This window comes from Schistocerca cancellata, chromosome 2, assembly GCF_023864275.1.
Source record: "Schistocerca cancellata isolate TAMUIC-IGC-003103 chromosome 2, iqSchCanc2.1, whole genome shotgun sequence".
Classification (NCBI taxonomy): Eukaryota; Metazoa; Arthropoda; class Insecta; order Orthoptera; family Acrididae; genus Schistocerca; species Schistocerca cancellata.
Genome location: NC_064627.1, coordinates 480,380,860 through 480,405,230, shown reverse-complemented (window position 1 = coordinate 480,405,230; position 24,371 = coordinate 480,380,860). Strand labels below are relative to the sequence as shown.

The 24,371-nt window shown below is 44.1% G+C and overlaps 1 protein-coding gene across 1 annotated transcript in view; it reads left to right on the top strand.

The window, feature by feature from the left end:
• Window positions 1-24,371, top strand: part of LOC126162006 (brachyurin-like) — a 56,595-nt gene that overhangs the window by 21,611 nt on the left and 10,613 nt on the right. The window contains exon 5 of the mRNA XM_049918228.1: window positions 12,498-12,596. Coding sequence (XP_049774185.1) covers window positions 12,498-12,596 — 99 coding nt within the window. The remainder of the gene's footprint in view (window positions 1-12,497; window positions 12,597-24,371) is intronic.

Here is a 24,371-nt window from a genome sequence, read left to right as displayed (position 1 = left end):
TGCGTACCTTAAGAGCTATGACCATTTGTTTTTCTTCTCTAGTTTGAAACACATCTCTTGTATTGCAAGCTCTTTGTTACTACGAATAATGTATAGAACGCAGTGAACAAATGAGGACACACTCCTTTATTACTGTCTGTGGATACAGCGTGCAGTAAACATTTGTTAGTGTTGTTACTGTAAACGGTATTCAGGGTTCTGGGTAAGTGCAGAGCATACATTAGTTCTGCGGGAACCAGGCTGTGTTGTGATTAGACTGTCAAATACTTTTATTACATTGCAATTTTACCTTTAATTTTCTTTTCCATCGTTCTGTATATTATCATATGGGACGACTTACGTGTCGGTGATAAAACCTGAGAATGTGTTAGATGACGATCGGTTTGGGTTTAGGAAAGATACAGGCATCAGAGAAGCAGTTCTGACGTTGCGGTTGATCCTGAAAGCAAGATAAAGAAAAATCAACAAACGTTCATAGGATTTGTCGATCTGTAAAAAGCTTTCGACAATATCAAATGGTGCAAGATGTTCGAAATTATAAAAAAAATACGGATAAGCTATAGAGAAAAACGAGTAATGTACAACTTGTACAACAGCCAAGAAAGAATAATAAGAATTCTGGACCAAGAACGAAGTGTTCGGATTAAAAAGGGTGTATCCTAGGAATCTAGTCTTTCGCCCCTACTGTTCAATCCATGCATCGAAGAAGCAGTGACGGAAAGAAAAGAAAGTTTCAAGAGTGGAATTGAAATTCAAGGTGAAAGGATATCATGATACGATTCGCTGATGACATTGTAATCCTGTATGAAAGTGAATAAGAATTACATGATCTGCTGAATGGAATGACAGTCTAATGAGTACAGAATATGGATTGCGAGTAAATCGAAGAAAGTAGGAAAAATAAGAAGTGCAAGAAGTGCAGCAAAACAGCCCACGACGGACGGAGCAAGGAGAAAATCGAAGCAGATTTACAGTGGCGAAAAGAGCATTCCTGGCCAACAGAAGTTTGCTAGTATCTACCATTAGCCTTACTTTTAGGAATAAATTTGTGAGAATGTACATTTGGAGCACAGCATAGTGTGGTAGTGAAACATGGGCTGTAGAAAAACTGGAACAGAAGAAAATCGGAGATTCTGCGCAGAATCGGAGAGCAAAGGAATATGTGGAAAGCACTGACAAGGAGAAGGGGTAGGATGATAGGACGTCTGTTAAGATATCGGGGAATGACTTCCATGGTACTAGAGGAAGCTGTAGATGGCAAAAACTGTAGAGGAAGACAGAGATTGAAAACATCCAGCAAATAATTAAGAACGTAGGTTGCAGGTGCTACGCTGAGATGAAGAGTTTGGGACAGGAGAGGAATTCGTTGCGGGCAGCATCAAACCAATCAGAAGACTTGCCATCACAATGTAAGCTAATTACTACACACAGGGAATGGCAGACACAATGTTTTGTTATGGTCTGGCAAATAGAAGCCACTGTTCAGTTCGTGTGATGTACGCTGAAACATATTGAGAATAGTCAGATCTTACATGCTACCAAACAGAAGACTGATGACTAAGAAAAAAGAAAAAAAATTTTCATTTTCGCACTTGCCATCACAATGTAAGCTTGCACCCTCCACTGCACATACAAAAATTATTTTCCCAGTGAGCTAATGTTTTAAATGGTGCGAAAATAGAGCTGTGACCAAGTGCTGAAAAGAGAAAGTAACTGCTAAACTGAACTTTTACGAATAAAACAAAAAATTAAACTTCAAACCAAAAATGCATTTCTCGGTTGAAATATGCATTCACATAACACACATTATGCGCTGAATGAGTGGCGGTGAAGGAAAATTATTTACTTGCGCCAGGCAACGTATGATAAATGTAACTAGTTCTGTGCATTTTAGAAAGGACAAGGACATTTTCTAAGAAGAGTATGATGAAAAATTCATACACGAAACTGAGAGGACCGAAATTGTTTTTAGTGTTAATAGAATTCCGTGTCAATGGTGCACGCAGAAAAGTCCAATAATGCTGTAGTTTCGATCTCATCAAATTTTGTTAGAGAATTCGATCGCCTGCTAACATTTACCATTGTACATAAAAACTGAAGACCGGAAGTCCGGAAGCAATATGCTTTGGTTTTTTTCGGAAAAAAGCTGTTGTTGTATTTTGCAATGTCTTTCTAAACAAATAATTTTCGACAAACTGCTCGATATCACCACTCGAATGAGCATTTCAATTGCTGCGAGTGTTTTGAATGGTGTTCCGCATCTAGGGACAGAAACTGCAGTGTTTATTCAATCGTCATATTCGTCGTCGTCCATTTGAAATCCATTTTGTTTGCACTGCCGCGTTGTATTATAAAATACTTAAAGAATACAAAAATAAGAATTCTTTTGGTGGTATCGTAGTGATCTTACTTAGGGCGTAGAATAATTCAGCTGAGCGGTGGGTATTTCAATGTGTTGAAATTTCTGAAGATGTCATGAGACTGCCGAGGTTAAGTTTCTTACATTTTGTCGGTGGTAACAGTAGGAAAACAAGGTCCTCATGGACTGCAACAAATTCGCCCGGTAAAATAAGTATCGTGTGGCATTTTTGGTTGTGACAACCCAGGGGGTGGGTACAGCCGTTGTCAGAAAGGGTGTTGTTCTTCGGCGCACTTTGGCCCCTTCTCTTGCGGAAATGAGGGAGGTGTGTCGTGTATTTGTAGAGTGTACGTGAGCGTAATAGTGATGGTGTAAAACCACCCAATAATGTAAAAACTTTCCAAACATTTCATTAAATGTCACTGGCGTCACCAACTTCCATGCAGATCGCAACGTACGTAATCGCAACATATGTAATGCATCTAAAAGACTGGGGAGAAATCCCCGCGTGCTCCTATTTGCTACGATTGCAAGTAAGTTCTTTTGATAGTGAAATTTCAAGCTTTGTATGATACTTCAATCTCACGATTGCAATAAATTTGTGGTGTTCGTAGGGAAATTTTTATGCTTTATAGATTTTAATTTATTATTGCGGGGTAGTGGAAAATTATCAAGAATAACTACGCTTAATGCTTTTCTCGTAATCTGAATTTGAGAATCCAGTCGGTAAACATATCAGTCAGCACCCACGTTCATTTCGTGGCCGTATATTTTTAAAACATAATGGCTTTAAACCTGTCCCGATGGCAAATAAGGATCGTTTATGAGATCCATCTGACATGTACGTTACCAATGACGTAAATCTCTCCTTAGAGGTTAGCCTCCCTGAAAACGATTGACCCCTAAGCGATACAGTTTTATTGGGTATGCAGGCGCAAATTGACGTAGTTTCGTTGGTGTTGAAAACATCTGCCGCGGCATATCTGTAGTCGTAGTCGATAAACCTTGGTTAGGTTCACTCCAGACATTTTAAACTCTATGCTGTTCGTTTTCATGAACGTTATAATCAGACTTTATATGCGGAAAATTCGATATCCATTTGTTTTTCTCCAGTTCAACAGTTTTTCCACTCAAAAAGCTCCTGGTACAGGAGCATTCTGCGACCTAGCTTATTTGAACCAACAAGCAGCGCAGTCCACACTTCATACATGTCTCTGACTCGAAATTGTGCGCTCAACCGGAAGAAAACGATGTTCATGGTCGTCGAAAAATTAATCTGTAGTCAATATTACATATCAAAACTGCAGATTAATTTTTCGACGACTGTGAACGTAGTTTACGTTCGAAACCGTTGGAGTAAAATATAAATAAGCCAACATTTGTGTGTCACGCATTTTATTAAGTTTTTACAAGCTGATAACTAAGTACCTTAACAAGACGTTTTCGAATTCCGTTTTTCATCAAATGCGTTAAGCAGCCCCATCTTTATTTTAAGAGTCAATTAATCTGGGTCTCACGTTTGCAGGAAAACAATATGTCAGCATATCATAAAAATTTAACTTTTCGAGTTAAGAGAATGTATGAAATTATTTCGTACTTTGTCGCCAACCCAGTATTAGTTTATGCTAAGCTGATTTTCCGGTTTAAGCATTTTCGCATCATTGTATCTGAACTCTTCAAATACACTCACACTACTGTGAAACGCAGCTGATCTTATTTGCAGTCTTCCAAATAATTTTTCATAGTCACAACACTAACAGCGACGCCGTGTGCTTTTAATGGCGGTGTGTCAAGTCTATAGCGGTAAATTTTACTGTTGTGAGACTGTTGATGGATAATGCAAACTCTGACTGATGACAAAACAAGGATTTCATAAACAACAAGTGGCTCATATCTGAAAGATAAGATACATATTTCAAGATGACTAAAAGCGTGACATCTTACAGAAAATGGCTACTAAGTGAGCAGCAAAGAGAAGAAAAGGCTATTTTGAATTTTTACAGCAGTCAGGCAGTCACATCGGCGCTCACTTCTCGATTCGCGCTTTTCGGCGCTCATCGTTTGCCTGTACCGGAGCACATACGATTTACACATCCACGTCTCCATTTCTCGAACGTTAACACAACTGTCAGGGTGCATAATTGGATGAAACTTCAGCGTACTCCCATTTCCGATTTGTAAGTATCAGCAGAACATATAGCTTTCGTGTATAATTTCCCAGTGTTTAAAACGTGAAGATTGTTAAAGACAGAGGTTATTGTGTTTTTACTGTGTAAAAATTCCAAAAGCACTTTTTGAAGAAAAATTCTGGCATCTCTGTTCCCGTCGTTCTGTATAACCAGTGAAATGCAACGTTTGAGGTATAATCCTTTCATTTTTGATGGTCTGATAATGCATTGGCTTGAACAACATTTATACACTCCTGGAAATTGAAATAAGAACACCGTGAATTCATTGTCCCAGGAAGGGGAAACTTTATTGACACATTCCTGGGGTCAGATACATCACATGATCACACTGACAGAACCACAGGCACATAGACACAGGCAACAGAGCATGCACAATGTCGGCACTAGTACAGTATATATCCACCTTTCGCAGCAATGCAGGCTGCTATTCACCCATGGAGACGATCGTAGAGATGCTGGATGTAGTCCTGTGGAACGGCTTGCCATGCCATTTCCACCTGGCGCCTCAGTTGGACCAGCGTTCGTGCTGGACGTGCAGACCGCGTGAGACGACGCTTCATCCAGTCCCAAACATGCTCAGTGGGGGACAAATCCGGAGATCTTGCTGGCCACCTTCTAGAGCACGTTGGGTGGCACTGGATACATGCGGACGTGCATTGTCCTGTTGGAACAGCAAGTTCCCTTGCCGGTCTAGGAATGGTAGAACGATGGGTTCGATGACGGTTTGGATGTACCGTGCACTATTCAGTGTCCCCTCGACGATCACCAGTGGTGTACGGCCAGTGTAGGAGATCGCTCCCCACACCATGATGCCGGGTGTTGGCCCTGTGTGCCTCGGTCGTATGCAGTCCTGATTGTGGCGCTCACCTGCACGGCGCCAAACACGCATACGACCATCATTGGCACCAAGGCAGAAGCGACTCTCATCGCTGAAGACGACACGTCTCCATTCGTTCCTCCATTCACGCCTGTCGCGACACCACTGGAGGCGGGCTGCACGATGTTGGGGCGTGAGCGGAAGACGGCCTAACGGTGTGCGGGACCGTAGCCCAGCTTCATGGAGACGGTTGCGAATGGTCCTCGCCGATACCCCAGGAGCAACAGTGTCCCTAACTTGCTGGGAAGTGGCGGTGCGGTCCCCTACGGCACTGCGTAGGATCCTACGGTCTTGGCGTGCATCCGTGCGTCGCTGCGGTCCGGTCCCAGGTCGACGGGCACGTGCACCTTCCGCCGACCACTGGCGACAACATCGATGTACTGTGGAGACCTCACGCCCCACGTGTTGAGCAATTCGGCGGTACGTCCACCCGGCCTCCCGCATGCCCACTATACGCCCTCGCTCAAAGTCCGTCAACTGCACATACGGTTCACGTCCACGCTGTCGCGGCATGCTACCAGTGTTAAAGACTGCGATGGAGCTCCGTATGCCACGGCAAACTGGCTGACACTGACGGCGGCGGTGCACAAATGCTGCGCAGCTAGCGCCATTCGACGGCCAACACCGCGGTTCCTGGTGTGTCCGCTGTGCCGTGCGTGTGATCATTGCTTGTACAGCCCTCTCGCAGTGTCCGGAGCAAGTATGGTGGGTCTGACACACCGGTGTCAATGTGTTCTTTTTTCCATTTCCAGGAGTGTAGTTTCTGAGAAATTGCATTAACTGACCTTACTTTGTTCTTGGTAGACTATTTTGTCTTATATTGACGACATAATGACTTGTACGCTGTTACGCTTAAGGCTGTTTGGAGCCATCAAGGGCATTCTAAGATAGGAAATCAGAGACACAAAGTGGAGAGCAAGCAAAAGTGGTAGCATTTAGGTTTCCGGAGATAAATAGTAACACTATGGCAAATTGCAACTGTTTCAGGGGAGAAGTTTCACTTCAGAGAATTAAGAGGTAACGTGATCCACGACCTAGACGCTGTCGTAAGGCGCCACTGTAGAAGATCGCCACGAAAAGGCACTGAGCCGTGTGTAGCTGGTGTTCGTGTCGTTTCTTATTTTAGATCTTGTTTTTTCGTACTGCCACCTCGTTTTGTTAATTTTCAATTACTGGTGTCAACGAGGTGCTGTCTTGCTTGCCCGTGTGCGGCATCAGCAGCGCTTATCGATATAGGCCCTGCCGTATTATCTTTGCCGGACTGCTATTACTTCCCGGTCGTCGTGTGTTTTGAGTTAGTTCGGACATGGCAGTGTTTGAGTTGGCACGCGGCACAAGTTCAGTCGGGGCGCGGCAGCAGTGAGGTCCGGACATTTGCCAACACACATGATTGGAGTGGGGACGACTTTGGTAGGTCGGCGGTCGGTCGTCTTGCCGGACGACGTGTATTTGGCCGGCGATAGCTTATGAGTTGGCTGTGTGTGCCGACTCGTGATTCGTCCCTGTTATTGTACAGTTACTGCCGTTAGCATTGTCTATTTCATCGTGCAAGTGTTCGTGAAACTGTGTGTAGTTGGTGTGATTTTGACTGACAAGTTACTTTAAATGTTGTCAACGTACTGGCTCTGAGGAGTTGATCGCTTGGCGTGGAGCATGTGAGGAATTCTCGGCGGGGCGTAGTTTGGCCGGGGCCCGCTGGCGGTCTCTACGCGGTGTCGGAGAGTGTGGTGCTGTTCCCATTGCTACGAGGTCCGTGGCTCATCGAACCTAAACACGGAAGTTGAGTTTTGATTTAACGTACCAGCAATTCAAGATTGTCCACATTGTGTCGTTTGGAGTTCGTTGTCGGCTGTTGGGATATTCCCACGAGCAACAACGTGGTTTTCAAGTTGGAAAATTCTAGCCACCCTCCTGTGGAGTTTCACTGTATTTGGTTATTTGAATTGAAGTGCACCAGCGGTTACCTGCCGTGGGCGTTGACATAAATTTCAAGCAGTTTAGTTTCCTCATCGTGTTATTGCTGTCCAGCACGGTGAGTAGTTTGACAGCTCCGTGGATGATTGGTTGTGGGCGTCAACATCTTCCACGTTGTTCCGTTCAACTCCCTGTTGTGGCCTGGTCGGGTGAAGTGGAAGTTATCTTGTCGCTGGGCCCGCTGACTTTCAGTCGGTTGGTTTGTCGTCGGATCGTGAATGGTTGGCCCGACTGCCTGTCTTATCCAAGCGAGCGTTAGTGTTTGAATTATAGGCCGACCCTCGAACATCTGGGTGCCCTTGTGTGTGCTGCCCTACTTTTTTTAATTGTTCTTGTTGTTGGTACTTGTATGGCTTCTACCCGGTTTTGTGTTTTAAATTAGAGTTGTTTTACTCTTAAGGCCTTCAGCCTAGTTTACAGTACTGTTTCAAGTAAGCCCTTTGGCATTTTAAAATATTTTGAATTTTTAAGTCTTTGGCATTCAGCAGATTTGAATTTAACTTGTTTACTTCAGCCTAACTAAAGAATTGTTTTAAGATATGGCTTGCCTTTTAAAATTTCAGATTGTGCTTGCGTTTTAAGTTATTGGCCTTCAGCCGTTTTTAAATTGAAGTGGCTTTCAGCCGGTAATTAAGTCCCAAATATTAAAGCTGTGTGTATAAAAAAGTTTTTGGGCTCTTGTAATGTTTGATCAAATAATATAGTTGTATGTTCGAGTGTAACTGACAGCTCCTTATTTTGGCCCCTTTCCACAATTTATTGTATATGTCCTTTCCTGCGGGTTAAGCAGGGCATTTCAGGCACATCTTACCAGAGGCAGCAAGCTTGACATTTTCTCCTAAGAACTGCAACGTCAGAGGGTTTACACAGGTTAGATAGCTACTACAGCAGTCCCCACCCAAAGAATGACGGAGGACGGGGCCAAGTCACGTAAAACAGCGTGGTTGCTGGGTTTAATAGGGTGGCAATGACGTTTAGCTGTCAGCTGAACGCTGTTGACACCAAACTTGGAGTATGTTAATGTAAAATCCAGAAGCATCCCTACCTACCGAGTAGGAGAAAGGGAGGAATCCAAAAGTGGTTGGCCAGAGGCATCCTGGAGGTGCCGAACGACTCACCAGACTGACCAAAGCTTGTTAAGTGCTGATGAACTGGTAGGTCGACTACAGGAAGGGAGAAATGGTGCTCCTCCACGATTCTTTTAAAAGCTTCGTTTTTGTATTTAGAGGGAGTTCAGTCAAATCGCTGGGGCGCCGACTCCGTGCCTCTCGAGGCCAGCCTCGGTAAGCTCTGACATGTCTTTCTCTCACTTGGAGTGCTGCTCTCGAGTTTGTACTTGCCGTGCTGCTACTATTCCATAGCTGTGTTAGTAGTCTCCCCTCCCCCACACCCCCACCCCACGTTTCACCACCGTGAGCTTCAGACACTGACTCTGCTGTGCAAGCAATTTCCTTCTTCGCTTTTTCTAATCTTTGGAATTAGTCTTCGGTGTAGTAGTTAGTATGAATTCCATGAGTCTCCCGCTGTAAGTATCCGTCGAGCTACAACACAAGCGTCTCTCGTAGATACCCTGCGATAGAGTTTGGCGCTGATCCAAGGCATCAACCTGCCTTCACAGGTAATTTGTCTTACTGCATTAGCTCGGAAATTGCAGACTGACCTTAAACCCCCGCCTTCCCACTATCCTGTATCAGGACACGACAATTTTACACATTATAAATGGAATAACGCACTACAGTGATGTGATGTTCTATAGCATTTATTACATCGTCTGACAAAAAAAGTGATGCACCCAGAAGGGGAGCATCAAACGAAATGAATCATCACGGGTCGAGAGAGTGTGTGACGTTATTTCGGTGATTACAAAATAGTCAAGAAATCAAGAAACTTAGAAGTGCGAGGCTACGCAACAGTATGACGCTGCACCTACTTTGTCCTGGTTGCACACACCTCATTCATTTGGGAAGCCGTTGTATCCTCCCTTGGGGTAAACTGGCCCATAACTGATGAACACTATGTGATAAAAAGTATCCGGACACCTGGGTGAAAATGACTTAAAAGTTCGTGGCGCCCTCAATCGGTAATGCTGGAATTCAGTATGGTGTTGGCCCACTCTTAGCCTTGATGACAGCCTCCATTCTCGTAGGCATACGTTCAGTCAGGTGCTGGAGGGTTTCTTGGGGAATGGCAGCCCATTCCTCACTGAGTGCTGCACTGACTAGAGGTATCGATGTCGGTCGGTGTGGCATGGCACGAAGTCGGCGTTCCCAAACATCCCAAAGTCAGGACCCTGTGCAGGCCTGTCCATTAGAGGGAGGTTATTGTCGTGTAACCACTCTGCTACAGGCCGTGCACTATGAAGAGGTGCTCGGTAGTGTTGAAAGATGCAATCGCCATCCCCGAATCGCTCTTCAACAGTGGTAAGCAAGAAGGTGAAGGTGCTTAAAACATAAATGTAGGCCTGTGCTGTGATAGTGCCACGCAAAACAAGAAGGGGTGCAAGCCCCCTCCATGAAAAACACGACCACACTTTAATACAACCGCCTCCAAATTTTACTGTCGGCACTACACACGCTGTCACATGACGTTCACCGGGCATTCGCCATACCCACACCCTGCCATAGGGTCGCCACATTGTGTACTGTGATTCGTCATTCTTCACAACGTTTCTTCACTGTTCAGTCGTCCAATGTTTACGCTCTTTACACCAAGTGAGGCGTCGTTTGGCATTTACCGGCGTGATGTGTGGCTTACGAGCAGCCGCTCGACCATGAAATCCAAGTTTTCTCACTTCCTGCCTAACTGCCATAGTACTTACAGTGGATCCTGATGTAGTTTGGAATTCCTGTGTGAAGGTCTGGATAGATGTCTGCCTATTACACGTTACTATCCTCTTCGCCCGCACGATCTTGTGCCGTACATGTGCCTTCACGTTTCCACTTCACTATCACATCGGAAACCTAGGGATGTTTAGGAGTGTGGAAATCTCCGGTACAGACGTATGACACAAGTGACACCCACGTTCGAACTCCGTGAGTTCCGCGGAGCGTCCCATTCTGCTTTATCACGATGTCTAATAACTACTGAGGTCGTTGATATGGAGTACCTGGCAGTATGTGGCAGCACAATGCATCGGATACTTTTGATCACATAGTGTGACTCGTTCTTGATATCCAGTGGGTCGGAGTGGACGTCCGAGCTCGTCCCATACCTGTTCTATCGGGGGAATATCTGGGGATATTGGTGGTCGCGGTAGTACCTCAACATCACGGAGATAGTTCATACAGATACGGGCTATGTATGAACGAGCACTGTCCTGTTGCAAGAAAGAGTATCACGATAAGATCGCATGAGTGGTAACACATGTCCATGACGTACCGTTGTGCCGCCAGACTTCCCTCTACCATCTGTGTCCTGAAATAATACGTGATTGCTCCCCGCATCATGACGCCAGAAATAAAACCACTGTGTTCCCCAGTATGTTGGAAGAATGGGTCCCCTGCCCAGGTCAAAATCATACTCACCGGCAATGGTTATCTTGGGTAGTGGACGACCACAATGCGACGTTGAACATAATGAGGCGTCATTAATCAGCAGTCCACGATACCCGGTCATGACACCACTCCAAAACTGAGCCGTTTGTATTGTGGTGTTAATGGCAGCCTACAAATGAGATAAGAATTCCGTAGTGCGACTGCTGCTTGTCTCCGATCAATGGAGTGGGATGAGACAAAACGCTGCAGGGGGACCATTACTTGCTCTCTGATCGCAGTATTTAACGAAACATATTCTGAAGTATAAAGTAATTACGGATAATATATTTTGTGCAGCTAATTTTTGTCTTAGAACAATTGTTGTAATTTATCGTGTAGTTCATCATTTCATTTGTCACATATTTTACCTAAGCTAAATAGTTTTACATTGCATTTTACTGAAAACCTCCTGTTTTTAGTGATTAAGCACATATTACCAACTGTCATCTTTGAAAACAAACTTAGATACTCGCTAGATACACCAAGCTTCAAATATCTGACCGCGCAGTAATTTCACAACCACACGTATTTACCCATGTACCTGGCGTTAGAGTAACAACCGAAAATCGATTTCACTACAATCTTGTGGAATATTGCACTAATGTCGTGGATTTCTCATTCATCATGTTCTGATAATTATTAACTACAGTTACAGAGAGCCTAATGTATATTTCAGACGATTTTAACGGCTCGTTTTCAATATAATTGAACAGTACGATTAGTTTTGGCTTTCCTACTTGAGCACTTCCTCCACGGCTATTTTTAGCATAATGTCTTGCTTATTGGAATTCTTTTCTATGCGTAGATTTCTAAATTATTTGACTGACCGATGTCATTTATACAAAATTTCTCTGAACTTGAAGCTAATTTTTAGAACAGAATATTCATGTTCTTTTTTGAGCAGTAAGATCGGTCACAGGGAATACCAAAACGAATGTCTGTTGGGGGCATCATTTGTCTATGTTGATAATATTCTGTGATTCACCGATATCTCAGTAAATGCCATGGTAAATTTTCGGCAAAAGCAGTTCTCCACAAACAGATAGGGACCGCACACGGTGGTTCGCACGTAACTGTCTTAATTTTACTGCCAAGTACACATGGTTTGGCTCAAATGGCTCTGAGCACTATGGGACTCAACTGCTGTGGTCATAAGTCCCCTAGAACTTAGAACTACTTAAACCTAACTAACCTAAGGACAGCACACAACACCCAGCCATCACGAGGCAGAGAAAATCCCTGACCCCGCCGGGAATCGAACCCGGGAACCCGGGCGTGGGAAGCGAGAACGCTACCGCACGACCACGAGATGCGGGCACACATGGTTTCTCAGAAACCGTAGGTCGAGTGCTCATATTTTCGAAGTCATCGTAATTATCCCGATCAACTATGTTATAGAGACGTCCGTTCATTTACGTACTAAATGCGTCCATATGTGTCTTGATTACTAGAATCGTAGTTCAGCTATTTTCATTGCTTCTGCGACTTCATTCTTCGAGAGTCCTACGTCTTGATTGTTCCAGGGATATAACGAGAAATATAAAAATATATTTCTATTTTTACAGATTACATCGGACTGGTGAACCTGCCTTCTCGCTCAGAGGCGGGCAACAGCTTCGAAGGCCAGACCGCTACGGTCAGCGGCTGGGGCCTCAATACCGACAGTAAGTACACGCGTTCTACGTAGGTGGTGACTACTTTTTAAACTTTTTATTGATTCCGTCTCATCCTGAAAGTTGGTGTAAGGGTATCGAATGTTGTTAGCGGTAATACGTTTGAAAATGTGAGTCTGCATTTATTGTATAGGTTGTCTCATGTCATACAATACGTCAAATTTTCCACGATCTGAGTAAATTTAATGTAAACTGAGTAATCTCCTCAACGCAACAAGTTTCATGGAAGTATCTTCTGGATCACTAAAATCAGTGGCGTATGAGATATTAAACGCGCCGTCAGGCTTCCAGGAAAGCAATGTACTCTTACTGCGGCAGAAATTAAAAGCAGATAACGCTAATAGCTACCACATGGTCAACAAGGCACGGCAATTTCATAAGTTGCTGACTGGATGCATCCAGAGAAGAATAGAAAAGAATATCCATCAGGTAGTGATAGATAGTCACGAGCTATTCGAAATTTACATTTGAATATCTATATTTAAAAAATCGTCATGTGTCAACTTGAATAAGATATTCAGAATTATGTAGATAACCAAATGTAATACAGGAGAGACGCTTTAGTGTAATATCTATCGAAACCGAATAAAGCTAACTGAAGTTAAATAGTTTGTAAAAGAGTGCTACAGCTCATTAACATTGCAGCATAAATGTTTTGTGGATAAGGGAAAGACGAACCTCAATGTAAGTTCCAATTAAGAATATATGTGTCATTTATGAGGTTCGTGGATAACAGTCTTGTCCTACGATATTTCACATACTGCGTTTGTGTCCTGTTCGAGCATAGCTCTGGAAGGCCTGCAGTGCTTTATTAAGATTTAATACATCGGGACAACTACCGTCTGAATATGAAGATATATGCTTAGCACTGGATCGTCTGCAAAAAGTTCGAAGCAGATTTGCTACATGTGATTTATCATTTAGAAGAGTTTGCTGTGGAGTAAGACAGCCCTAGGGCAGAGCCGTAGGTGGTTAGGGGAAGGACATTAAAAAAGCCCGAAAATGATCTATATTAGTATCTAGTCCAAAGTTTTCGGGATTTCCGAATGGTGACACTTCCAGTGACAGTTGACTCCTAGAAGTAGAGGTGGCACTAAGCAAAATTGACATGTAATGCTTAACTTCGAAACGCTTCGAGTAAATTCCAGAAAATGTGACATATTGTTGTTTTAATCTTCAGTGGCAACACTGGTTTGATGCAGCTCTCCATGCTGCTCTATACTCTGCAAGAATCTTCTTCTCCAAAGTCTACTGCAACCTACATCCTTCTGAATCTGCTTACTCTATTCATCATTTGGTCTCCCTCTACGATATTTATCCTCCACACCCCCCTTCTATACTAAACTGGTGATGCCTTGATGTCTCAGAACCTGTCCTCTCAACCGATCTCTTCTTTTGGTCAAGTTGTGCCAAAAATTTCTATTCTCCCCATATATATTCAGTACCTACTCATTAGTTACGTTATCTACCCATCCAATATCCAGTCCGCCGCTCGTGGTCTCGCGGTAGCGTTCTCGCTTCCCGAGCACGGGGTCCCGGGTTCGATTCCCGGCGGGGTCAGGGATTTTCACCCGCCTCGAGATGACTGGGTGTTTGTGTTGTCCTCATCATTTCATCATCATCCAGTAAAGTGGCGGAATTGGACTGAGCAAAGGTTGGGAAATTGTACGGGCGCTGATAACCACGCAGTTGAGCGCCCCAAAAACCAAATATCATCTCATCCAATATCCAATAATTTTCTGTAGCGCCACATTTTGAAAACTTCTATTCTTTCTTTGTCTAAACTGCTTATCGTCCATGATTCAATTCCACACATGGCAACACTCAAGGCAAATACTTTCAGAAAAGGCTTCCTGACGTTTCAATCTACACTGGATGTTAATACACTTGTCTTCTTCAGAAATCCTGTCCTTGGCATTTCCAGTGTATACTTTATATACTCTCTACTTCTGCATTCCTCAGTTATTTTGCTTCCCAAATAGCAAAACTCATATACTAGTCTAATTCCCTTAGCATCACGTGATTTAATTCGACTACATTTCATTAACCTTGTTTTGCTTTTCTTGATGTAAATTTCATATTCTGCTTTCAAGACAATGTCCACTCCGTTCAACTGGTCAAGTAATTTGCTGTCTCTGATAGAATTACAATGTTACTGGCAATCTTTAAGGTCTGTATTTCATCTGCCTGGATATTAATTACTACTCCAAATTTTTCTTTTATTTCCTTTACTGCTTTCTCAATATACAGATTGAATACCGTCGGGGGTAGGCTAAAAAACTGCCTCACTTCCTTCTCAACCACTGCTACCCTTTCATGCCCCTCTACTCTTATTACTGCCTTCTGTTTTCTTTTGTAAATAGCCTTTCGCTCCCAGTATTTTATCCCTGTGACCTTAAGAATTTCAAAGAGAGTATTCCAGTAAATGTCGTCAAAAGCTTTCTCTCAGTCTACAAATACTATAATCGTAGGTTCGTCTTTCCTTAATCTTTCTACATCTACATCTACATCTACATCCATACTCCGCAAGCCACCTGACGGTGTGTGGCGGAGGGTACCTTCAGTACCTCTATCGGTTCTCCCTTCTATTCCAGTCTCGTATTGTTCGTGGAAAGAAGGATTGTCGGTATGCCTCTGTGTGGGCTCTAATCTCTCTGATTTTATCCTCATGGTCTCTTCGCGAGATATACGTAGGAGGGAGCAATATACTGCTTGACTCTTCGGTGAAGGTATGTTCTCGAAACTTTGACAAAAGCCCGTACCGAGCTACTGAGCGTCTCTCCTGCAGAGTCTTCCACTGGAGTTTATCTATCATCTCCGTAACGCTTTCGCGATTACTAAATGATCCTGTAACGAAGCGCGCTGCTCTCCGTTGGATCTTCTCTATGTCCTGTATCAACCCTATCTGGTACGGATCCCACACTGCTGAGCAGTATTCAAGCAGTGGGCGAACAAGCGTACTGTAACCTACTTCCTTTGTTTTCGGATTGCATTTCCTTAGGATTCTTCCAATGAATCTCAGTCTGGCATCTGCTTTACCGACAATCAACATTATATGATCATTCCATTTTAAATCACTCCTAATGCGTACTCCCAGATAATTTATGGTATTAACTGCTTCCAGTTGCTGACCTGCTATTTTGTAGCTAAATGATAAAGGATCTATCTTTCTGTGTATTCGCAGCACATTACACTTGTCTACATTGAGATTCAGTTGCCATTCCCTGCACCATGCGTCAATTCGCTGCAGATCCTCCTGCATTTCAGTACAATTTTCCATTGTTACAACCTCTCGATACACCACAGCATCATCTGCAAAAAGCCTCAGTGAACTTCCGATGTCATCCACCAGGTCATTTATGTATATTGTGAATAGCAACGGTCCTATGACACTCCCCTGCGGCACACCTGAAATCACTCTTACTTCGGAAGACTTCTCTCCATTGAGAATAACAAGCTGCGTCCTGTTATCTAGGAACTCCTCAATCCAATCACACAATTGGTCTGATAGACCATATGCTCTTACTTTGTTCATTAAACGACTGTGGGGAACTGTATCGAACACCTTGCGGAAGTCAAGAAACACGGCATCTACCTGTGAACCCGTGTCTATGGCCCTCTGAGTCTCGTGGACGAATAGCGCGAGCTGGGTTTCACATGACCGTCTTTTTCGAAACCCATGTTGATTCCTACAGAGTAGATTTCTAGTCTCCAGAAAAGTCATTATACTCGAACACAATACGTGTTCCAAAATTCTACAACTGATCGACGTTAGAGATATAGGTCTATAGTTCTGCACATCTGTTCGAAGTCCCTTCTTCAAAACGGGGATGACCTGTGCCCTTTTCCAATCCTTTGGAACGCTACGCTCTTCTAGAGACCTACGGAACACCGCTGCAAGAAGGGGGGCAAGTTCCTTCGCGTACTCTGTGTAAAATTGAACTGGTATCCCATCAGGTCCAGAGGCCTTTCCTCTTTTGAGCGATTTTAATTGTTTCTCTATCCCTCTGTCGTCTATTTCGATATCTACCATTTTGTCATCTGCGCGACAATCTAGAGAAGGAACTACAGTGCAATCTTCCTCTGTGAAACAACTTTGGAAAAAGACATTTAGTATTTCGGCCTTTAGTCTGTCATCCTCTGTTTCAGTACCATTTTGGTCACAGAGTGTCTGGACATTTTGTTTTGATCCACCTACCGCTTTGACATAAGACCAAAATTTCTTAGTATTTTCTGCCAAGTCAGTACATAGAACTTTACTTTCGAATTCATTGAACGCCTCTCGCATAGCTCTCTTCACACTACATTTCGCTTCGCGTAATTTTTGTTTGTCTGCAAGGCTTTGGCTATGTTTATGTTTGCTGTGAAGTTCCCTTTGCTTCCGCAGCAGTTTTCTAACTCGGTTGTTGTACCACGGTGGCTCTTTTCCATCTCTTACGATCTTGCTTGGCACATACTCATCTAACGCATATTGTACGATGGTTTTGAACTTTGTCCACTGATCCTCAACACTATCAGTACTTGAGACAAAACTTTTGTGTTGAGCCAACAGGTACTCTGAAATTTGCTTTTTGTCACTTTTTCTAAACAGAAAAATCTTCCTACCCTTTTTAATATTCCTATTTACGGCTGAAATCATCGATGCCGTAACCGCTTTATGATCGCTGATTCCCTGTTCTGCGTTAACTTTTTCAAATAGTTCGGGTCTGTTTGTCACCAGAAGGTCTAATATGTTATCGCCACGAGTCGGTTCTCTGTTTAACTGCTCAAGGTAGTTTTCAGATAAAGCACTTAAAAAAATTTCACTGGATTCTTTGTCCCTGCCACCCGTTATGAAAGTCTGAGTCTCCCAGTCTATATCCGGCAAATTAAAATCTCCACCCAGAACTATAACATGGTGGGGAAATCTACTCGAAATATTTTCCAAATTATCCTTCAGGTGCTCAGCCACAACAGCTGCTGAGCCAGGGGGCCTATAGAGACATCCAATTACCATGTCTGAGCCTGCTTTAACCGCGACCTTCACCCAAATCATTTCACATTTCGGATCTCCGTCAATTTCCTTCGATACTATTGCACTTCTTATCGCTATAAACACGCCTCCCCCTTCACTGTTCAGCCTGTCTCTGCGGTATACATTCCAATCTGAGTTTAGGATTTCGTTACTGTTTACGTCTGGTTTCAGCCAACTTTCTGTCCCTAGTACTATATGGGTGTTGTAATCGTTTATTAATGAGAGCAGTTCTGGGACCTTTCTATAGACGCTCCTGCAGTTTACTATTAGCACATTAATATTGTTATTCCCTGTTGCATTTTGCCTACTCCTATCTTGCCTCGTCTCAGGAGGCGTCTTGTCGGGCCTAGGAAGGGGATTCTCTAACCTAAAAAAACCCCATGTGCACTCCACACGTACTCCGCTACCCTTGTAGCCGCTTCCGGCGTGTAGTGCACGCCTGACCTATTCAGGGGGACCCTACATTTCTCCACCCGATAGCGGAGGTCGAGAAATTTGCACCCCAGATCTCCTCAGAATCGTCTGAGCCTCTGGTTTAAGCCTTCCACTCGGCTCCAAACCAGAGGACCGCGATCGGTTCTGGGAACGATACTACAAATAGTTAGCTCTGATTCCACCCCGCGAGCGAGGCTTTCCGCCTTCACCAATTCCGCCAACCGCCTGTACGAACTGAGGATGACCTCTGAACCCAGACGGCAGGAGTCATTGGTGCCGACATGAGCAACAATTTGCAGTCGGGTGCACCCAGTGCTCTCTATCGCCGCCGGTAGGGCCTCCTCCACATCTCGGATGAGACCCCCCGGCAAGCAGACAGAGTGAACACTGGCCTTCTTCCCCGACCTTCTCGCTATTTCCCTAAGGGGCTCCATCACCCGCCTAACGTTGGAGCTCCCAATAACTAATAAACCCCTCCCCCCGTGTGCCTGCTCGGACCTTGCTGAAGGAGAAGCCACATGTCCCCTCACAGGCAGAGTGGGCGATGCCACACGGCCAGCCTCCACATTGACCTTCCGCCTCGTGCGCCGCGAACGCCGCTGAACCCGCCACTCCCCTTGGGGAGAGGGTGGCCCAACCGCGCCCGGTACGCGCGAAGATGCCTCGACAGCAGGGACAGTGGGTGAAGCATGTAACACCTGGGGTGTACCTTGCGACGCACCAGACTCCCCACTGTCGCTACACTCCGAGGCAGCAGCCTGAAGACGGCTGACCGCGGCCATCAACACGCTCAGCTGTTCGCGAACAGTGGCCAGCTCCTCCTGCGTCCGTACACAGCAGTCACACATCCTATCCATCCTAAGGAAACAATTTACTGAAGAGAGTTAATCAACCTTTAACTAGACTGCTAATTCACTAAAGGCGGCTGCTTATTCACTAAACTGTGGTTGCTAGCCACTTCTTGTAGAAAACAATGAAAATAGCACTACCTGTCTCTGGACTGTATTGAAAACAAACACTAGCACTACTGGCACTATGGTTGACTACAGGGACTCTCTCTGACTGTATTCAAAACAAACACGAAATCTATGGAACACTATTAAGAGCACTCGAAAATTAAAGCTTCCTAAAAGCAAATACACACGGAAGAAGAAGTGACAAGTAAGAAAAATGTGGCCGAGCGTTTCTAGGCCCTACAGTCTGGAGCCGCGCGACCGCTACGGTCGCAGGTTCGAATCCTGCCTCGGGCATGGATGTGTGTGATGTCCTTAGGTTAGTTAGGTTTAAGTAGTTGTAAGTTCTAGGGGACTGATGACCTCAGAAGTCTTTCTTGTAAGTATGGGGTCAGTATTGTCTCGCGTGTCCCTACATTCTCCGGGATCCAAACTGATCGTTCCCGAAGTCTGCTTCTACCAGTTTTTCCATTATTGTGTTAGGAATTGGTGTTAGTATTTTGCAGCCATGACATGAAACTGATAGGTCGGTTATTCTCACACCTGTTAGTAACTGCTTTCTCTCAAATTATTACATTCTTCTTGAAGTCTGAGGGTATTTCATATGTCTCATGCATCTTCGACACTAGATGGAAGAGTTCTTTAATGAATGACTGTCCCAAGGCTATCAGAAGTTCTGACGAAATATCGTCTACTCCCAGGGTCTTGTTTCGACTTAGGGCTTTCAGAGCTGTTTCAAGTTCTCGCAGTATCATATCTCACATCTCAACTTCAACTACGTCCACTTGCATTTCTGTAACATTGCCTTCAAGTTTATCTCCCTTGTACAGACCTTGTATGTACCCCACCAATCTTCCAGCTTTCCCTTTTATGCTTAGCATTGGTTTACCATCTGAGCTCTTGATATTCGTACAGCTGCTTCTTTTTATCCGTAATGGCATCTTTAACTTTCCTGTAGACGGTATCTATTTTTCCCGTAATGAAATACGCTTCTAAATACTTACATTTGTCCTCTAACCATTCCTGCTTAGCCATTTTGCACTTCCTGCCAATGTGATATATTAGACTTTTGTATTCCATTTCGCCTTCTGCATTTTCTGTATTTTTATATTTTCTTCTTCAGCGATTATATTCAATATCTCTTTTATCGATGGATTTCACTAGGGCTTGTCTTTTTACGTATTTGATTCTCTGCTGCTATTTCATCTCTTAAAGTTACCCATTCGTCTTCTTCTGTATTCCTTTCCTCTGATCTAGTCATCCATCGCCTAATACTCCCTCTGAAACTCTCAGCAACCTTTGGTTTTTTCAACTTATACAGGTCCCATCTCCTTAATTTCCTACCTTTTTCCAATACCTTCAATTTTAATCTACAGTTCGTAGCCAATAAATTGTAGTCAGAGTCTACATCTGCACCTGGAAATGCTTTACAGATTAAAACCTGATTCCTAACTCTGTCTTGTCATTTCATACTCAATCTGAAAACTTCCGGTGTCTCCAGGTCTCTTCAACGTAAATAATCTTCTTTTGTGATTCTTAAACCAAGTGTTAGCGACGATTAAATTATGGTCTGTACAAACCTCTACCAAACGGCTTCTTCTTTCATTCCTTTTCGCCAGTCCATTGACCTGCTGTTTTTCCCGTTCTTCCTGCTTGCGAATTCGAGTACACCATTACTATTAAATTTTCGTCTGAATAACTTCTTTTATGTCGTCATACACTGCTTCAATTTCTCCATCTTCTGCTGAGCAAGTTGATATGTAAACAAGTTCTACAGTGATGGTTGTGGGCTTCGTGTCTATCTTGGATACCGGCCGGTGTGGCCGAGCGTTTCTAGGCCCTACAGTCTGGAGCCGCGCGACCGCTACGGTCGCAGGTTCGAATCCTGCCTCGGGCATGGATGTGTGTGATGTCCTTAGGTTAGTTAGGTTTAAGTAGTTGTAAGTTCTAGGGGACTGATGACCTCAGAAGTCCCATAGCGCTCAGAGCCATTTGAACCATTGTATCTTGGATGCAATAATGCGTCCACTATGCTGCTCATAGTAGCTTACCCGAATTCCTACTATCTTATTCAGTGTGAAACCCACTCCTGCATTATCATTATTTCACTTTTTTATTTATAACCCCGTATTCAACGCACTACAATTCTTGTGCCTCCTGTCACCGTACTTCACTTATTCCCGGTATATCTAACTTCAACCGATCCATTTTCGTTTTTAAATTATCTAACATACCTGTCCGATTCAGCGCTCTGAAATTCCTTGCTCTGATCCTTCTATTTCTATTCCTTATCTAATGTATTCAGAGTGAGAATAGGGACAAAACCTAGTTAAACGAGAAAAAGAGAATTCTATTAATGAATATTTCACTATAAAATAAGAATGAAAGTGCAAAACACACATGGAATCCTAACAAATATACAATCATAAATCGTAGTATACACCCTATCCAAGACTGGCACAACACCTAGCGGTCAAAACGCTTCCCCTCTTAAGTTCGTTAAGAACACTGCAAAGGTTGATGTTGTAACCCTTTTGTAAGCTCTAACCACCACCTAAGCTGGAGTAGACAACGAAAAACTCACAGACGAATTAGTGGCACTGCAATTATGTGAATTCACTCTTCCCTATACTACTTCGATTCGCGTATATCACCCAAGTGATCAGAAAAGTGTCTATCTTCCCCGTCGTAGAAGACTGGCGGCGCCGTGGAGATTCAGTGTAACGTCCAGAAAATAAATACGGCTAGACTATGGACGTATTACTAAGTCTGAAAACTCCAATGATTGAAGACACCCAGTTATCGCAGACATTTACGAGACTCTGCAGTCTGCTTGCCTACACTGGCCAGGAACAAAAAAATGGTTCAAATGGCTCTGAGCACTATGGGACTCAACTGCTGAGGTCATTAGTCCCCTAGAACTTAGAACTAGTTAAACCTAACTAACCTAAGGACATCACAAACATCCATGCCCGAGGCAGGATTCGAACCTGCGACCGTAGCGGTCTTGCGGTTCCAGACTGCAGCGCCTTTAACCGCACGGCCACTTCGGCCGGCGGCCAGGAACACAAGTGTGTCTCTAGTGCACGAACGCAAATGAAAACTTCTCAATACGAAAAGCGCCACAATAAAGTACGAAACTGTTAACACATTACGAACATCTCCCTAAAATTTGGGGAAACAAGGTGGACAGATCACAAAACGTTACAACTCTAACCACATTCGTTTCATTGTCACTTAAAACGGAGGGCAGAACTGCTGGTAAATTTTCCGTCTCCCTCTGGCCCGAAGATAAAACACAGTCTAACAGAATGTGGCGTACAGTGATCTGTACACCATAAGCACCACACACTGGAGGGTCGCCGCGTTGGGGCAAGAAGCCAGGCGTGAGAGGACTGTGGCCTACGCGAAGACGAGCAAGGAGAAGCTCACCCCATCTTCGTGGCTGAAACACCGCCGCGTAGTGCGCTTTACTAGATGCAGCATATTAGCTGTCACTTCCAGTTACTCCCATTGCGGCATGACTCTGTACCTCAACAGCGAGGCGATAGTGTGCAACGGGACGGCACAGTGAAATAACTGAGGATCACGACATGCCTCCTTCGCTGCTACATCTGCGCTTTCGTTCCCCGCAATATTCATGTGCCTTGGCACCAAGAAAAAAGACCTACCTCCACAGCCATTGTACTTAATGGAGGTGTCTTGTAAATTCTGTCCCACTTTCACTTCTGGGTACAAGTATTATATAGAATGACGGTCGCTCAGAGAAACTGAATAGACAAGGAATTTTGCACTTGAAGCAGCATCTTATCTGCTCCAGTGCCCGCAACAACGTATGAAATTCCCGTCGAAGGCAGTTAAGTCCCGAGGCTGCCGGACCTAGAGGACTCGATCAACAGGGCAACCAACGGAGTCCTGTTTCGACGAATCCGCAAAGACAGCTGTAGAGTTGTGTTGCCCAGTTGCAATGTCATAAAAAATGTGGTTAAAAACATACGCAGGAGTGCAAACAGTCCTGTACGGCACTAAATCTAAAATTGTTCTGTGCCTCTGCAGTAACCGTGGTGGCAATCGGATAAAACCCTGGATTTGTGGTTGTATATGCTCCATACTTAGTGACTGCAGCACAAGCCGCGCACGGATGCTAAATGGTCATTGCGCTCGTGGGCGGTTGGACAGAAGGTGTAATCAATAACCAAAAGGCCAGCCGGTGCGGCCGTGCGGTCTAGGCGCTTCAGTCTGGAACCGCGTGACCGCTCCGGTTGCAGGTTCGAATCCTGCCTCGTGCATGGAGGTGTGTGATGTCCTTAGGTTAGGTAAGTTTAAGTAGTTCTAAGTTCTAGGGGACTGATGACCACAGATGTTAAGTCCCATAGTGCTCAGAGCCATTTGAACCATTTGAAGTAACCAAAAGTCGCCAAAACATCACTACAATTGCAAATGCAATCATGTTCTGTATATTTGGTTCCAAACTTCCTGCACGTTTGACCCACATGTGGAGATTGATTGTAATTGCATGTTAACCGATACATACCAGACAGACTATATTTATCAGCGTCGGTATTATGTCTTCCAAGTCTCCTCTGTATTATGTTGTTTTTTCGGTATCTTTAGCATATTGCCTACTCAGTTGCTGTAAGTCATTAAGTGCTTTTTGTTACTTACTACCTGCTGACAGTATGTGAATGTCGCCTATCTCCTTCACTCCCTCCCCCCACACCATCTCTCTCTCTCTCTCTCTCTCTCTCTCTCTCTCTCTCTCTGTCTTTGTGTCTTTCTCTGTCTCGCTCGCTCGCTCTCCGTTTCGCACGCGTCTGTGCTCACACACACATACATACACATCATGTTTGCAGATGAAAGTTGTAGATTGTATAGTAGGTTTAAAGCTACCACCATACGCAATTAATAGCTTCGCGTGAGGTATGTAAACACATGTACATATTTGTGTCATTTCCAAATTTACTATAAAACTAAAATCTTTAGGCATACGGTAAATGAACAACTCCTAAAGTCTCAACTCTGTGATATACACACATCAAAAAAAGTTTTGCACCACCTCGGTTCCGAGAGTTCCGGAACCTGTACAGAAAATTGGAACAGAGCTCAACATAAACATTTCCGCCCTTGTTATTGCTCATGAAAACCACACACTGCATGTTGTACCACCATGCAGCGCGAACTCCAAATGTGGTGGTCCAGATTCCTGCACACACCAGTACCTACAATACCCAGTAGCACGACCACTTGCGTTGATGCGTGCCAGTATTCGTCATGGCATACTATCGACAAGTTCCTCAAGGCACTGTTGGTCCAGAATGTCCCACTCCTCAACGGCGATTCTGCGTAGATCCCTTAGAGCGGTTG